The sequence below is a fragment of the Chrysemys picta genome, chromosome 4 (assembly GCF_011386835.1).
Source record: "Chrysemys picta bellii isolate R12L10 chromosome 4, ASM1138683v2, whole genome shotgun sequence".
Taxonomy (NCBI): Eukaryota; Metazoa; Chordata; order Testudines; family Emydidae; genus Chrysemys; species Chrysemys picta.
The window spans coordinates 139913023-139931737 of NC_088794.1; the positions used below are offsets into that span (position 1 = coordinate 139913023).

The following is an 18715-nucleotide window of genomic DNA, read 5'->3' on the forward strand; positions in this document are numbered from 1 at the left end:
TGTAGATAAAGCTTGAGTTTTGAAGTGATTTCAAACACAAATGATGAGCCCTAGTCCGGAGTGATCCCAAGAGAAAATGATTAAGGAAATTAGTTCTGAGCATTTGTTCTGAATTACATTCAGAGCACCTTCATTCCAGGGAAGTATTTCAATACACCTACTAAAAACGTTGTTAGTTACTATTCCCAGATGTTTTTAAAACATTATCCCTGCCCTTCTCGTTAGCCATCAATAATTTATTGTTTAAAGTAGGGCCATTTTACAGCCCATCTGTCCCTCCTCCACATCCTGCAGTAAAACCTAGCACTGTCCCATTTCAAATTCAGTCATACCTAACTAAGGGTTGGTCCACACTAATCCCCCACTTCGAACTAAGATACGCAACTTCAGCTACGTGAATAACGTAGCTGAAGTCGAAGTATCTTAGTTCGAACTTACCGCGGGTCCACACGCGGCAGGCAGGCTCCCCCGTCGACTCCGCGTACTCCTTTCGCGGAGCAGGAGTACCGGCGTCGACGGTGAGCACTTCCAGGATCGATCCCAGAAGATCGATTGCTTACCGCCGGACCCGGAGGTAAGTATAGACGTACCCTAAGAACAGCCATACTGGGTCAGACAAATGGGCCATCTAGCCTAGTATCGTGTCTTCCAACAGTGGCCCATGCCAGATGCTTCAGAGGGAATGAACTAGACACAGAAATTTCAGACAAATGTCTGCATCCGTTAGTGCAAAACAATACTTCACACACAACCCTGGGCATTAAAGCCTATTTTATTGGGAGAGGGCCAGAAATAGTCAGGTAATCTTTCAGGGGGATATTTAACTTAAATAACTGTTCCCTCCTCTACCCCCTCCCCCCACCACCACTGTCTGAATTTTTCCACTTACTATGATTTTACAAACAACACCTAAAATTACTGAACCTAACAGATTAATTAATTTCCTTTGTGCTTTTGCCAGCACGTTGAGAACAGTTAGATTCACTACCGCCCCATAAAATTGGTTTCTCCTGGTGGTTGTATGGGGTCTTTCACACAGCAACCAAGCAGATAAAGACATTTAAAAAGAAGAAAATTTTATTCTAAAACCAAAATAATTGGAAGGGAGATTGCAGGGCAGGTGTAATATCTGAAACTACTTTGATTTTTTCAAAAACTGAGTTGAGTGTCCTTTTGACTTTCAGCTCACCTTTTTCACATTCACTGTACTTAGGAACTTCCATTAAAAACAGAATTGTGTAGCTGTCATCTGATTCTCCTAGTCTGTAAATATTTGAATGACCTCCAAACGGACTCTTTCCCTGATAAAAGGGTAAAGCCACGACATTACAAAAACTAAGTGATTATTGCACACACATCACCATACACAATCCTGACTTTGCAAGCTGTGGTAGAAGTTCCCTATACATAAACAATCATTGCCTCTTGTAAAAAATCCTGGAAAAACACCCACCCACACACCTTCTTCTATTGACTAGACCTGAGATTACATGTTTTTGATTGCCTCAAGACACTTCTATTCCTGAACTTTGTCCCATCTCAAGAGTGAACAGAATCCTTTGATATAGCATTTCTCTATAGGATCCAGAGGAGAAAGAGAACGTTAAAAGATACAGAGTCACTTCCCTCAATCTCCTTCATTTGAAAAATTCTAGCTAAAATCTGGTCCCTTCCATCCCGGAATGTATTCTACTGGTTTTGCTACATTTGACCAAACTCATGACAGGAGCAGGGGAATTGGGAGGGAGGAGAGATGTTTGCATGTACAACTGCAATTATTTTCCATACTGCTCCTGGAAAATCAATTAGGCTGGAAGCCCATTTATAAAGTGTGGCAGGGTAATTTGCGCTTTTCATTCTTTTCCCAGGCTGATTAAGAGGACCAGTTGCCCCATATACATGTAGCTTTAAACCTAGACAAAATAAAAAAAAGAAAGGCACTTCATTTTTTAAATGAACAGTAAGAGTGACTGACAGTGTTGTTGTAGCCGTACTGGTCCCAGGTGGGTGAGGTAATATCTTCTGAAGTTTGTCCAATAAAATTCATTACCTTACCCTCCTTATCTCTCTACTAAGGGTGATTAACCACTGGAACAAATTACTAAGGGAAGTGGTATATTCTCCATCTCCGATGCCTTCTAATCAAGACTGGACGCCTTTCTGAAAAATACAGTCTAGCCAAACACAAGTCATGCTGTAGACAAGCACAAAATACTGGGCAACACAAAATAAATGGGTAACCGGATGAAATTTCACGGCCTATGATATACAGGTAAAATCAGATCTAATGGTTCCTTCAGGCCTTACAATCTGTGAAACACTGCTGATAGCTCTGTTACGACAAGTGACTTGGTCATTTGCTGCAAACAGTCAGGACTTTTAACATCTCTCCTCTGAACTGTCAGCACTCACCTCTTGTGGAGTGGAGCTGTTCTACAGGGTGTAACTGTATTTTCTTAGGGTACATCTACACTACAGGGGGGAGTCGATTTAAGATATGCAAATTCAGCTACGTGAATAGCGTAGCTGAATTCGACGTATCGCAGCCGACTTACCCCGCTGTGAGGATGGCGGCAAAATCGACTTCTGCGGCTTTCTGTCGACGGCGCTTACTCCCACCTCCGCTGGTGGAGTAAGAGCATCGATTCGGGGATCGATTGTCGCGTCCCGACGGGACGTGATAAATCGATCCCCGAGAGGTCGATTTCTACCCGCCGATTCAGGCGGGTAGTGTAGACCTAGCCTTAGATAGCTACTCTTGTGCATCAAAATAGAACAAAAGGCAATGATATAAAGCAGCCTCTTTTGATCGCAAAATACATAGAAGAATTTAATAGCAGCCATGTGCTTAGTGAGATCAATACCTCACAATGGAAGCTCTCAATTTTGTCTTACTGTACTAACAGCCTACAGGAGCATACAGTTTAAGCTATGACAAAAAGGGCTGCTGGTCTTTTTTTGGCATAGGTTGGGAGGGTAAGTCCTGTGGTAAGGCACTGGGCAGGAATTCAGGAGAGCTACATTAATTTCCCAGCTCTGCTACAGATGTCCAGTATAACCTTTGGCAAGTCATTTAGACTTACTATGATTTCATTTACCATCTGTAAAATGGGAATAATTCTTTCTACCACTCTTGTCTGCCTTTTTTATTTAGATTATAAACTCTTCAGGGAAGAAACTGCCTCTTACTAAGTATTGGGACAGCACCTGGCACAGTGGGGTCCCAATCTCAGTCTAGTTGCTACTGTAATACAAATAACATGTAGTAATCAAAGTTTTTCTAGCAGATTTATCAACTTAAGGTAAATGACAAGTGCAAAACATATTGCTAATAAAATTAGCAGGTTTGATCTTTCAGATGAATACTCTATTATGATCATTTTAGTAATGCACACAGGTCAAAAAAGTACCCACTGTATCAAACTAGACACCAGCAGAATTATTTTAAGTACTCCACTCTTTTCAGAGACATATAAATCAGTTTATATCTGCAATAACTATGGCCCATGAGGATCTGCTACAATTCAGGACACGTTTCTGTGCCAAAGGTAAGAGAAGTCTGCAGCAGTAACAACATGCAAACTTCTCCAGTTTTACCAGTAGATTCTGCAGGCATTAAGTGTAAAATTCTCAGAACGCTGACTTTCAGAGTGCCATTACCATGATGCAGCATGGCGTAATAGACTGCACAAGAGACTAAGAAACTGGAACTCCAGAGTTCCAACTCTGCCACTAACTCACTTGGATATGTTTCAGAGTAGCAGCCGTGCTCGTCTGTATCCGCAAAAAGAACAGGAGTACTTGTGGCACCTTAGAGACTAACAAATTTATTTGAGCATAAGCTTTTGTGGGCTACTGCCCACTTCATCGGATGCATGTAGTGGAAAATACAGTAGGAAGATATATATATATATATATATATATATATATATATATATATATATATATATATATATATCTCACACACACACACAGAGAACATGAAACAATGGGTGTTACCATACACACTATAAGGAGAGTGATCAGTTAAGGTGAGCTATTATCAGGAGGAGAGAAAAAGAACTGTTTGTAGTGGTAATGAAAATGGCCCATTTCCAGCAATTGACAAGGAGATGTGAGGAACTGTGTGTGTGTGGGGGGGGAGGGGAATAAGCATGGGGAAATAGTTTTACTTTGTGTAATGGCCCATCCACTCCCCGTCTTTATTCAAGCCTAATTTAATTGGACACCACTAGTATTTCTGGAGAATGTTAAACAGAAGTTACTAAAGTTAGACATCTTTAAATCAGAAGACCCACATAACTTGCATGCAAGAGTTTTTATTAATGTTGCTTTTTTTGTTCAATACGTCTTGGAGCACTGGGGAAATTCCAGAAGACTGGAAGAAAGCTAATGTGCCAATTTTTAAAAAGGGAAACGGGATGACCTGGGTAATTATAGGCCTGTCAGCTTGACATCGATCCTGGGCAAGATAACGGAGCAGCTGATATGGTACTCGATTAATAACAAATTAAAAGATTGTTAATGCAATTAATGCATATCAGCATGGGTTTATGGAAAACAGATCCTGTCAAACTAACTTGATATGTTTTTTGATGAAATTACAAGTTTGGTTGATAACATTAATAGTGTTGATGTAATGTCCTTAAACTTCTTTGACTGCAAAACATTTTGATTAAAAAATTAGAACTATATAAAATTAACATGGCATACATTAAATGGATTAAAAACTGGCTAACTGATAGGTCTCAAAAATGTAACTGTAAATAGGGAATCATTATCGAGCAAGTCTGTTTCCAGTGGGGTCCCACAGGGTGTGGTTCCTAGCCCTATCCTATTCAACATTTTTATCAATGACCTGGAAGAAAACATGAAATCATCACGGATAAAGTTTGCAGATGACCAAAAAATTGGGGAAGTGGTAAATAATGAAGAGACTGATCAATGATTCAGAGCTATCTAGATTGCTTAGTAAACTGGACACAAACAAAGAAAGTGTTTTAATACAGGTAAATCCATACATCTGGAAACAAGGGGTAGGCCAGATCTACAGGATGGGGTATTCTATCCTGGGATAGACATGGTGGCCATGGTGGATCATCAACTGAACGTGAGCTTCCAGTGTGATGCTGTGGCCAAAAGAGCTAATGTGATCCTGGGATGCATAAACAGGGGAATCTCAAGTAGGAGTAGGTAAAAAAATATGCTCCAGGGATTATTTTGGGGAAGTTCTATGGACTGTGCTATACGAGAGATCAGTCCCTTCTGGCCTTACTATTTATGAATCTATGGACCCTACTAGACAACACCAGGTTGGACCCATCAAGATTATTATATGAATTGCAATAGCACTTCTAGACCCCATTGTGCTAGGCACTGTACACACGTAACACGTACAGTGGGCATATGGTCCCCACCCTAGAACACATGCAATCTAAATACATCATGAAAGACAACAGACGGATGGAACCAACCTTTGGGGGGAGAAGAGCACAAGGTAACAGTGACTGTCACAGTGTTAGGAGAAACATAAGCAGTGGTTGCAGCACAGCAGGCCCCAAGCCAAGAGAGACAGGCAGTGGGGGCGTGAGTGGCAGGGGAATTTACCAGAAACCATCCTGTCTATGCAGCGACCCATCCTGGCACTGAAAGGCTCAAGACTGGCCAACATTTAAAAAAAAAATCCCATGTAATAGTGTTTGCTTTTGTATATCACACTTCATGGGACGATAACAAAGCATACCCCACCCCCACCCACATCTAACCCTGCCAAAAAAAACAACAACCCCAAACACGCGGAAGCGAGTCAGAGCCGGGGTCAACCGAGTTAGCTGGCAGGGCTGGGGCACGGGGCTGGAAGTAACAGTGGCGCGGTTCCCGCTCGAGCCCAGGTTCTGGGACCCGGCGAAATAGCAGCTCCACTGCGGGGTCCGTTTTCCCAGGGCTGGGCCAGGCGAACAGGCTGGGTTTCGTCCCGCCCTGCCACTCTCCCGTCCCCCACAGCGTGCATGGCTGTGCGCGGAGGGTACCCAGCAGACACCGGCCGGCAGCACGCACCGCACCCCCGGGGAGCCGGGCGGAGAGGTAGCAATGCCCTGCTGGCCTGGCCGGGCTGCAGCGGGCAAACCCAGACGTGCCCCAGGGGCGCTGCCAGGCTGCAGCAGGGAATCGCGGCCGCCGGCCTGGCCCGCGCGCCGCAGGGCTCGCCCCGTGCGCCCCAGCCCCGGGGTACGTACGCGGAGGCGGCTTTGCCGCAGATGACCTGTGCAGAAGCCATGGTGACTGCTCGCGCGCCCGCCGCTCCTGCGCTCCCAGAGGCTCCGATGGTGTGTGCGCGAGCGAACCCGGCCGCCTGCCCTCACCCACGTGGCCCGAGCTTCCGCGCCAGCCGGGAACCCCCGCCCCTACGCCGGCATGGGGGGCGGGAGCCTCCGGCTGCGCTGGGCTCGCTCATAGGCCTCCCGAGGCCAAGCGCCCTCCCCCGCTGCCGGCTGGCTGGCGTGGCCGGCGGCCGCCTCCAGGATCCGCTACACGGGCCTCCCCACGGGGAGCAAACAGGAGCCCGCAGCTCTCTCGGGGTCTCTGTGCCCCACCGCTGTGTGTCTGCCCTGCGCGGGGTGTAAGGTGTCAGTGGCCGCCCTGACACTTGCCCCCTAAAATACTTAATTAACTTTAGGAAAAACAATTACATATGCAGATTCACATCCAAATAATTACAGGTTTCAGAGTAGCAGCCGTGTTAGTCTGTATCCGCAAAAAGACTAACAAATGTATTAGAGCATAAGCTTTCGTGGACTACAGCCCACTTCTTCGGATGCATATAGAATGGAACATATATTGAGGAGATATATATACACACATACAGAGAGCATAAACAGGTGGGAGTTGTCTTACCAACTCTGAGAGGCCAATTAATTAAGAGAAAAAAAACTTTTGAAGTGATAATCAAGATAGCCCAGTACAGACAGTTTGATAAGAAGTGTGAGCATACTTACAAGGGGAGATAGAATCAATGTTTGTAATGGCTCAGCCATTACAAACATTGATTCTATCTCCCCTTGTAATTTTTTCTCTTAATTAATTGGCCTCTCAGAGTTGGTAAGACAACTCCCACCTGTTTATGCTCTCTGTATGTGTGTATATATATCTCCTCAATATATGTTCCATTCTATATGCATCCGAAGAAGTGGGCTGTAGTCCACGAAAGCTTATGCTCTAATACATTTGTTAGTCTCTAAGGTGCCACAAGTACTCCTGTTCTTCTTTATCCAAATAATTGTAATGTATATTTGTAGGGTGTTTTTGGGCAGACTCAATAACAAAAGTAATGCTGCCTCCCAGAGCAGGGTGGGAAGGGTTGTGCCTGAGACGGTCTGACCATCTATGTCAGACACAGCCTTTCTTGTAGCGAAGAGGTCACTGCGCGGCCGGACCCCAGATTGGAGCCAGGAGCCAACGTCTGCTGCCATGCAGCTAGAACCAGGGGCCGGAGGCTGAAGCTATGCAGCTGGAGGCCAGGGCATGTGGCCAGAGCCGGCTGGGTCAGTACCTACTGCCCCGTGGTCGGCGCCTGGGGCTGCACGGCCAGGTTGCTGAAATCCCACTGCTGGGTAGGGTTACCATACGTCCGGATTTTCCCGCACATGTCCGGCTTTTTGGTCCTCAAATCCCCGTCCGGGGGGAATTGCCAAAAAGCCGAACATGTCCGGGAAAATACTCTCCGATTTGTTTTGCCGGCATCCCTGCCCCAGTCCTCTGCTTACCTTAGAGCGGCTCTGGCAGGCTGCAAGCTGCAGGCGGATTCCCCCGCGGCGGTGGTGGCGGCTGCTGCTGCTCCCCCCAGACACCTCAGCTTTGTGTAGCTGAAGAGCCGAGCTGCCCAAGCGCTACCAGCTTCACAGTTTGCGGGGCAGCCCCCCAGACCTCCAGACCCTGTGACCCCGGCCAGGCGCTTCCCCTCCCGGGCTCCGGCTGCACTGGGGAAGCTCCCGGCCGGGGGTGCAGGGTCTGGAGGTCTGGGGGCTGCCCAGCAAACCGTGAAGCCGGTAGCGCTCGGGCAGCTGTTTCGCATGGCTGGGAGGGAGGAGGGGAAATGTGGGGCGCTCAGGGGAGGGGGTGGAGTTGGCGCAGGGAAGGGGTGGAGTTGGGGCAGGGGCGGGGCCAGGGCCCCGTGGAGTGTCCTCTTTTTTTAATGTTTAAATATGGTAACCCTACTGCTGGAGCTACTGCCCAATCCCCCTTCCCCCCAAGGTGGGTCCAGAATTCACCTTGCTCTTGCAGCGTTGTGCCCCACCTCTCTCCAGAGACAGTGCAGGGCAGCGTATCCAGGAGCAACAAGGAGGGAGGGTGAGGGGCCAATGCTTCCCCCGCCCATCACCACCCACGGTGCCCAGGAGGCGGTCGTGGCTGCACAAAAAGCCCCTCGTGGCTGCATCTGGCCATGGTGGCCGCATCTGAGAAACGTTGTGATATCGGGAAGAAAATTTTCCCCAGGTCAGAGTGGCAGAGACCCTGGAAATGTTTTGCCTTTCTCTGTAGTGTGGGGTACAGGTCACATGCTGGTTTGAACTCGAATAAGTGCTGGATTCTCTGTAACTTGACGTCTTTAAATCAAGATTTGAGGACTTCAGTAACTCAGCCAGACGTAATGGGCCTACTACAGGAGTGGGTGTGTGAGGTTCTGTGGCCTGCAATGTGCAGGAGGTCAGACTAGAGGATCACGATGGTCCCTCTGGCCTTAAAAGTCTATGAGTCCATGAGGGTAGTTAAGCTCTGGAAGAAGCTTCCAAGAGAGGTTGTAGAATCCCCGTCATTGGAGGTTTTTAAGAACAGGTTAGACAAACACTGTCAGGGATGGTCTAAGTTTACTTGGTCGTGCTACAGCACAGGGGGCTGGACTTGATGACCTCTCAAGGTCCCTTCCAGCCCTACTTTTCTAGGATTTTCTGATTATTTGTATTACCTTAGTGTGTAGGAGCCCCGTCCAGTGGATCAGGACCCCTTTGTACTAGGCACTGTACAAACAAATACTGAGAGTTGACAAGACTGGATTAGTATCCGCTGATTCTGATGGCAGTGGTTGCTGCAGCCGCAGTCTCCTAGATACGTGACCGGAAACATTTTTTTATAAGAGATTTGCGCTTCTTTTCTTTTTGATGTGTGAGGAAAGGCCTGAATGTTTTTGTTTTGTTTAATCCTGCTTGGTTTTTTTACATTAGCAATTTTAGGAATGCCAAGTTTGGAGTTCCCTGGTTTCGCTGACAGACGGGTTGTCTCAGATGTTTTTTGTGAGCTTTCTCAGCCTTCGTTGAAGGAGTGGGGTGTGTTCAATCTTTTTTACAAAGCCATATTCTCTCCCAATTGTTCATTTGGGCATTTAAGATAGAGATATCAACAAAAGCAAACAAGACAAAATTTGAAGTAAGCTGGGGGAAAAATCATTTCTCTCAATTAAATGGTTTTAATTGTATAATCCCACCAGATTTCTGTAGGGACATCCAGGGGAAAAACAGGGTACCTGAATTTCTAATGGAGAGTAGGGAACTCTTAAAGAATGAAAGAGAAAGCTCTTGTAAGCCTTTATGTATCATATAGAAGCAAAAAAGGGAATGACTCAATTTATTCCTCTCCCTGGCAGGTCACCTTTAAAGGGAAGCATCTGGGCTTTAACACTGTAATTACAATGTATTATGAAGTTAATGTTGTTTCTTTCTTAGTGAAATTATTTTATGGGTCAAGAGATATGAAGTTTTCACCCAGTAAAAAGCAAAGCAAAGCATGAAAGAGATTGTCCAGCTGACTGCAGGGAAAAAACAAAAGCAGGGAAGACACACTCCCAGATAAGTAGCTTTTCACCCATTAAACTAGTCACTGGTTTTACTCCACTATTTGTCAGTTATTATGGCATCCTGAGGTTAACAGAGAATATGAAGGCCTAATCCTGGTTTAGCCCATACTCACATGAAATGCCTCATTGGTTTGAATAGCAGATATATCCGGAGTTTACTTCATCCATCTCTTGCCCTATGAATGTGGTACATGCCTCTCTGAGAAGAGCAAACAATTGTGCACAATATGCCTAGACAATGATTATTTCACTCACCACTGAAATACAGCCCCCTCTATAGTGGAATGTGGCTGCTGTTTAATAGAACACAGCAGCAACAATATACCTCAGTAAGGTAATCTTGTACCACATTTTACCATACTGCACTGTGAGGTTTCCAGTGAGAGTTGGTGGCCGCATGCTGAGGCCACCAAAAAATTTGTTGCTAGAACCCCTGCGATAGACCCTGAGCATGTGGGTGAGACCCATCAGGAAGATACCTGAGAAAGAATTCTCTCTAGTAACTCAGAGCCCTCCCCATATAGTGTCCCATCTCCAGCCATTTGAGATATTTGCTAATAACAGTTGCAATGGGCCATATGCCATTTTAGGCAACCTCATTATACCATCCACCCCCATAAACTTATCAAGTTCAGTCTTGAAACAAGTTAGTTTTTTTGCCCCCACTGCTCCGTTTGGAAGGCTGTTCCAGAACATCACTCCTCTGGTGGTTAGAACCTTTATCTAATTTCAAACCTAAACTTTTTGATGACCAGTTTATATCCATTTGTTCTTGTGGCAACATTGGTTAACTTAAACATCAGTGAGGGAGAGGAGTTATTTATCTGTCTGATGTATTTATAGACAGCAATCATGGCTCCCTTCAGCCTTTGTTTTGTTCAGCTAAACAAGCCAAGCTCCTTAAGTCTCCTCTAGTAAGGTAGGGTTTCCATTCTTCCTATCATTCTAGTAGCCCTTCTCTGCACCCGTTCTGGTTTGACTTAATCTTTCTTAAATATGGGAGACCAGAATTGCACACAGTATTTTGGATGAGGTCTCACCATTGTCTTGTATAACAGTAATAACACTTCCCTATCTCTACTGAAAATACTTCGCGTGATGCATCTAAGAATTGCATTAACCTTTTTCACTGCTGCATCACATTGGCCTTATAGTTAGAAAGCTTTCCCAAATATCTAACCTAAATCTCCCTTACTGCAGATTAAGCCTATTACATCTTGTCCTACCTTCAGAGGACATGGAGAACAATTGATCATCATCCTCTTTATAAGAGCCCTGTTTGAAGACTTTTCAGGTCCCCCACCCTCGATCTTCCCTGCTCAAAACTAAACATAACCAGTTTTTGTAACCTTTCCTCAGAGGTCAGATTTTCTTAAACCTTTTATCATTTTTGTTGCTCACCTCTAGATTCTCTCCAATTTCTCCACATGTTTCTTAAAACATGGTGCCCAGCACTGGGTACAGTACTGCAGCTGAGGTCTCACCCAGGCCAAGTAGAGTGGGACAGTTACCTTCCATGTCTTACATACAACACTCCTGTTGATACACCTTAGAATGATATTAGCCATTTTGGCAACTGCATCGCATTGTTGGCTCATATTCAAATTGTGATCCACTATAACCCCCAGATGCTTTTCCAGCAGTACAGCCACTTAGCCAGTTATTCCACATTTTGTAGTTGTGCATTTGATTTTTCCTTGCAAAGTGTAGAACTTTGCACTTGTCTTTACTGAATTTCATCTTGTTGAATTCAGACCAATTCTGAAATTTGTTAAGGTCATTTTGAATTCTAATTCTGTCCCCTAAAGTGCTTGTAATCCCTCCCAGCTTGGGGTTACCTGTAAATGTTATAAGCATATTCTCCACTCCATTATCCAAATCATTAATGAAAAGGTTGAATAATAAATAATACTTCTAATATGCTTTATTTACCCATTTTAGTATGAATAATTAGAAGAGTGTTAGAGCTCTGAAAACAGTGGACAGATCTGAACATGGTAATTGTCATACCAGGGCAGATTTTTATAAACTCAGCATCACTGAAGATGTGGATGGGGGCAACTTCATCCAACTGGGATTTAAAGTTTTCACTGAGAGTTTATTGCTTTGATCTTGTGTGTTGCCACAGTGTTGTTGCTTTGCTTCTGCTCTGTTAGCCTCCCACGCAATCCAGGGTTTAACTAGGCAGCACCCAAAGTTTGATTGTTTAACAACACATCCACTGCCTCTTACACAAGATGTCAAAAGTCATAGATATTGCTTTTTTAAAAGCCACAAAATTCACAAAATCCATGAAAGACCTGCAGCTTCAGCGATAATGGTGAGTTAATAGCTAAGCCCATGTTTGCAGTGGGTCCCAGTAGGTGCATCATGATTTCATGAAAAATTGACCTCTTATTGGCTCAGGATTAGTGGAGAGGAACTAAGGGGTTTCTCCATCCATTTAGGTAGGACAGTTAAGATAAACCCTTCCTCCCTTAGAGCATCTCTATATGAGGAGAAGGACAAATGAAAAAAGTGAGGTTTGTCCAGTGGGCTGTGCTAAAGAAACTGAGATGGGGAATGGCCATTCTGTGCAGTATGCAGTGTTGTTGTAGCCGTGTTGGTCCCAGCATATTAGAGAGACAAGTTTTCAAGCTTAACTTGTCTCTCTCACCAACAGAGGTTGGTCTAATAAAAGATATTACCTCACCCACTTTGTTCACTGCAGCGCAGGAGTGGAGAACCAGTACTGGGCCCTGATCCCACAAGAATTTATGAGCGTAAATAACTTTTTGCACATGACAAGCCCCATTGAACACAGTATGATTGCTCAAATGTGTAAAGTTACACCATAGGCGCCGACTCCGTGGGTGCTCCGGGGCTTGAGCACCCATGGGGAAAAATTGGTGGGTGCTCTGCACCCACTGACAGCCAAGCTCCTTGCCCCGCGTCACCTCACCTCCACCTCCACCTCCTCCCCTGAGCAAGCCGCGTCCCCGCTCCTCCACCTACCTCCCAGCGCTTGCTGCTGCCAAACAGCTGTAGCAAGCTCCGGGAGGGAGGGGAGAGGAGCAGGAACGTGGCGCACTCAGAGGAGGAGGTGGGTCGGGGCGGGGATTTGTGGAAGGAGTTGGAATAGGGGCAGGGAGGGGGCGGAGTTGGGACTTTGGGGAAGGGATTGGAATGGGGGCAGGAGGGGGCAGGGCAGGGGTGGAGTCGGGGCGGGGCCGGGGGCAGAGGGGAGTTGAACACCCACTGGCGCCAGTAGAAGTAGGCGCCTATGAGTTACAGATGCTTAAGTCTTTGTAAGATGGTATCCCTAGAGCAGTGATACTCAGACTGAGGCTTGGAAGCCGCAAGTGGCTCTTTAATGTTTCTCCTCTGGCTCTTTATGGCACATAATATTAAAACACTGTGATTTAATTAGCCAATCAGGATGCTTCTACTGCATTATTAGACAATTGTAGTTGATAAAATAATATTTGGTCAGTCATTTTGCTGTGAGAATTTATATATATATATTTCCCGGTCATACTGTTTAAATATTAATATATAGTACTATAGTAAATGAAAATGAATTCACACTACTGTGGCTCTTTTGGGTACTGTTGATCACTAATTGGGCTCCTGAACCACTGAGGTCTGAGTATCACTGCCCTAGAGAATGACTGACTTACAGAGTTTGTCTGTATAGGGGAAATGCATCATGTTAGAAAATGGGTTAGCTCACATGTTAAACACTTTTAACCTCTTGTGTGGACAATGACAATCATGTTTAGCTGGTCCTGGTTATCCCTAGCCTCACTCAGAAGACGATAAAACCCTAACCTAGGGCTAACCTCAATCAGTTAACATACTTTTTAAAACGACTGTCATCCACACTAAAGGCTAAGCTGTGGTTCATAGCACGTTAGATAATGTGCTAGTTGTCACCGTTTCTATCACAATGCCTTTTCACAGTATAAATATACCATTATTTGTTGGGCACTGTAGTTTGGAGGATTGAGCATGAAACTGGAATCCAGAAATCCTGAGTTTGACCCCTGGCTCTGCCTCTTTCTTGCTAGTTAGATGAGTTACTTAACTTTTTGGTATATCAGTTTCCTCCTCTGTAAAGTACACCACTTGCTTATCTCATAGTGATGTTGTGTATAGTTAAAGTTTGTATAGAACACTGAAGACTAAAAAAACTAGGTTTTATCTTCTGCTCTCCCATTAGAGTTTCTAGGATCAGTGATAAATACTTGTAAATAATTTAGTTTAATGTATTTTCCATTGATTGTTTTTTGTTGGTTTCTTTTTCTGTTCCTTTAGATGGTTGGCTTGTTTGTCTTTTTATTGTACCATTGTTTGATCAACCTCCCTGTAAATAAATCACCTTACTTCTAATATAATAATCTTCTTCTTCACCTGCTAAGGTACCTCTAAGGCATCATGCAGAAGAAAAATATTTGTTAACAGTTTTAGCGTATCTTACATTGTACTTGATACTATTTGGAATAATGTCAGAGACCTCAAGATACACCAGGCCCCAGGTCATCCTGACTCTTTAAAGAAGAGAGATAATTCAGAGCAAACAAGAAGTTTCTAATTGTAATTTTTCCCAAGTAATAATCATTATCTCAATTTTTTAGAGGAGATAACTGAGGAAGAAAAATTGAGGCTCAGATTCTCATAGTTGAAATCAATGGGAGTTAGGCCCCTAAATACTTTTGAGGACAAAGGCCTAAGTGATTGCCTAAAGCCACACGCTGAAGTCAGGGGTAGAGCTGGGCTTAGAACTCAGGAATCTGACTCCTAACTCCCTGTTCACTTCTTTAGGCCAGTGATCCTAAAGCAATGGCTTGTGGCCACATGGTGTTGTTCCTTCTTGTTTCCAACTGCTAAGTTGCATTGAAAAATATATTTAAATACATTCCCAATATTAATTTTCACAAAATTCATTCCCAAATGTAAGCAGGTGCTGCCATGATGTTGTGCAGTTGTGGACAGGAGGTGCGGTGGTTTGCATGATCATGAATAGGAGGGGAATGGTCCCTAAGATAATCTTGCTTTTAAGATTTGATCTACACTGAAGGAATTTGAGAATGCCTAGTTTAGGCCATGCTATCATTTAAAAATTGGTTACCTGGCATCTTGGAAGGAAAGTTTATACAGGCTTAGAGTACTCAGTTTCCCACCCCCCAACCCAGGGAATTCCATTAACACAGGTTGCATCCTGGCAGGTGCAAGTTAGCATAGCTAGCTCTGTGTTACTCACACAAGAGCAAACCTGCCCTTGCCCCCACATAGGGAGTGTGTCAGGGTGTTCCTGGGGAAATGGGGGCATGGTCTGGGTTTTTTCTTACCCCAGCTACTCACAGCTGCCATAATGGACCTTGGGGGCTGTAGGCAGCTGGGCACAGGTTAAGGGCAGCATGAGGGGCCCTGAATGGGCCCAATTTAGGAGAGGCACAAAGAAGCATGAAGCCACAGACAATAAATTCAGCCCCCTCTTTTTCTTTTTACATAACTGCCTCTGAAAGGCAATTGGGAGCTGCATGCTGTTGGCTAGTGTGTTCTACCTCCCTGGGTGGTGGAAGATGTGTAAAGGAAGATCTAGGACAGCATGAATAGCTCTATCAAAACTTGGAGTCTCAAGTCGATACCTCTCCCTCATCCTATCTGTATAAAGAAAAGATGTCTTAGTGGTTCCCCAAATAATTTGAGTAGATCCCTGGAGGAGACCTCTTGGCTAATTGGAAAGACTGTGAGTCTGTTGATTATACTGTTCATAGAAATAGGTTTGTTATAAGGACCAAGGATCATGTTTTTAATTGAATTTTCCCTGTTTAAAAATATTTTCCCGTCTATAAAGTGAATATATATTTCCCCCATTTTCATTATCCCTGAGCTGAGCTGAGATGCTGGTCAGTTAACTGGGATCTGTAGCGAGATTTGTTGTAATTCAGCAGGGAAAATGTTTGTTCACACACATAGGTGGAGCCGAACAAAACAAGGATTTTCTGTGCCACCTTGAGAATATTTGGGAACTTTGTTTCACTCAAGGAGGCATAAAGCTTGTCCAGTTTTTCTGAATTGTACTTTTCCTTCAAGGTGGAATCGCACTGGAGATCAATGAGCTCCAGCCGTAATTCTTGCGGGGCTTTCTCGTAGTCAAATGACAGTGGGCATGACACCAGCTCCAGTGTCTTCTCTATCTTCTCAAAGTCAGAGAATCAATGAGAAAATTTTCCATGCAAGTCACTCAAAATGTTGCTGTACTTTTCTGTCTGCTCTGGCGACACTTTCAAGTATTTCAGTGTTGGAAAGTGAGTGAAAATTTTGCCTTCCTTTATTTTGAAAAAAGACTAACTTGGCTTTGAAAGCTGTCATACTAGGAAGGAACAATCAGTTGCACACATACAAAATGGGAAATTACTGCCTAGGATGGAGTAGTTCGGAAAGCGATCTGGAGGTGATGGTAAATTACAAGCTAAATATGAGTGAACAGTGTAAAACTATTGCAAAAAAAGCAAACATCATTCTGGGATGTATTAGCAGGAGTGTTGTAAGCAAGACACGAGAAGTAATTCTTCCGCTCCGAGTACTGTGTTCAGATCTGGGCATCACATTTCAATAAAGATGTGGACAAGTTGGAGAAAGTCCAAAGAAGAGCAACAAAAATGATTAAAGGTCTAGAAAACATGACCTACGAGGGAAGATTGAAAAAAATTGGGTTTGTTTAGTCTGGAGAAGAGAAGACTGAGAAGGGGACATGATAACAGGTTTCAAGTACATAAAAGGTTGTTACAAGGAGGAGGGAGAAAATTTGTTCTCCTAAAGCTCTGAGGCTAGGACAAGAAGCAATGGAATTAAATTGCAGCAAGGGAGGTTTAGGTTGGACATTAGGAAAAACTTCCTGTCAGGGTGGTTAAGCACTGGAATAAATTGCCTACAGAGGTTGTGGAATCTCCATCATTGAAGATTTTTAAGAGCAGGTTAGACAAACGCCTGTCAGGGATGGTCTAGAAAATCACAGGAACACCACTGCAATCCATAAAGCCTGAATCAGGCACTTAGGCTCCTATACAATGAATGGGGAAAGAGAGGCACCTAAGAACACAATCTGCAAAAGCCAGCATGCTAGGTGGGGAGCTGCCTAAGATACCCAGTGGGAACTGCAGACAACCAGGGAGTGTGCTAAGCTGCCCTCCCCCCTTCTCGGAGATGGGTGCCTATCTCTGCTTAGCAACCCACAAATGGAATCCCACTCCCTACAGTCAGGTGGCTTAGGTACCTAAGTTGTTCCTTGTGAGAATGAGCTAGGCACCTGCTTCACTCCCCACAAAACAGTCAGAGGCAGTTCTGCTATCACCTGCTTTATAACTTCCTTGTGGCTAAAGCACTCATACGGGGTGTGGGAGATCTAGGTTCAATTCTCCCTTCAGGCAGAAGAAAAGGAAAGGTTTTGAACAGGGCTCTCCACTTCTCAGGGAGGTGCTCTCACTACTGAGCTGTGATTGCAGTGGGGGAGCCATAGCCCCATCACTCTCTACCGGCCGTAAGGATGAGTGACAGGAGGAAGGGGGTAGAGAGGAGTAAGTGGGAGGCAGTGTCTTGGGGAAAAGAGGTGGTGGGAGGGCAGGACCTCAGGGGGAATGGGCAGCACAAGGCAGGGGCTTGGGGAGAAGGGCCAGTGCAAGGACAGGACCTCGAGTGGTGCAGGGGGGGCAGGGTGCTGGTGCCCCCCACTTTTAGGGAGATTCTGCCACTCCTACATTGCGGGGCTCCCTGAGTCTCTCCTGTTGAAGCTGTTCCACTGTGGCTAGATAATGAAAGAGTGATTGAAGCAGGGGAACTAGACCCTGGATCTCCCAATCCCAGCTGGTTGCCCGAACAACTGGACTGTAGAGTCATTCTCTCTCTGGCCCAATGGCTGTTCCACTGTGTGTAAATACTGAATTAGTCATCAGATCAGAGAGGGAGTTGTTGTATTGTACTGAGGTTTAAAAACAATTTCGCTTTCTGAATATTGTATGTATTTATTTAATATGATCAATTTACTGGTGAACATTAGTAAATGGAATAACAGCTTGCTAGGATCAGAGACTGAAAAGGATAATATGGATGGTGCTAAGTGGTGTTAATTGCTCAATTTATCATATCCTGGTTAAAAAAAATCTCTTCCATGTATTAATTATTATTTTTTACCTAGCAGCCCCAGTCAGGGGTCAGGGCCAATTTTGCTAGGCACTGTGCACTCACATAACAAAAAGGTGTTCTCTTCCCTGAAGCGCTCACAATCTAAATATTTGGGATTGAGCTTCAGCCTATATCGTAGACTGGATTTAAAAGAAATTAAACAAGACTCCACTGCATTCAAACAATTCAGAACTCTCGTTCTACACTATAAACAGAGTGTCACTGTAACCGAGATCATTGTAAGCATATTCCATTCTAGTTCCTAAACTTAACAAAGAAAAAGGACCAATGAACTAAATAGAAACATTCTTGATCATAACTGATACATTTGTATCAAGTTTAGGATTTCCAAGCCTCATGTCCTTTGCCCATTAGTCACTTGTATCCAAAAGGTTAATATGTTTCCATTTGCAGTGATCATGTTCATGTTGATTTCTATTAAGAGCTTCTGTATGGCTAATTTGGGATTCCAAATTAATTACTGTACCCTTTGTAAATGATGCAGAGTCTGGCAGAGTATGTTATAGCAGAAAAAGACTTGGCTCCAGATTCTATGAAAGGCTATTAAAGTATGGGTTGCAAGCAGCCATAGAATTAGAGGCTGTGCCCTTGTCAGCTTTCACACACTAAACAGGCTCAGAGGTCAGTTCTTGGATGGGAGGCCTGCAGAGAAAACGTAGGGTATTGAAGAAGTAGTGTTGG

The 18715-nt window shown here is 44.5% G+C and overlaps 1 protein-coding gene across 1 annotated transcript in view; it reads right to left on the reverse strand.

The window, feature by feature from the left end:
- The window catches only part of MTHFD1 (methylenetetrahydrofolate dehydrogenase, cyclohydrolase and formyltetrahydrofolate synthetase 1), a 70100-nt gene extending 63610 nt beyond the window's left edge, over positions 1 to 6490 (reverse strand). The window contains exon 1 of the mRNA XM_065593759.1: positions 6237 to 6490. Within this exon, the coding sequence (XP_065449831.1) occupies positions 6237 to 6277 (41 nt within the window). The 5' untranslated portion in view covers positions 6278 to 6490. The remainder of the gene's footprint in view (positions 1 to 6236) is intronic.
- Between the last annotated feature and the right edge of the window lie 12225 nt (positions 6491 to 18715).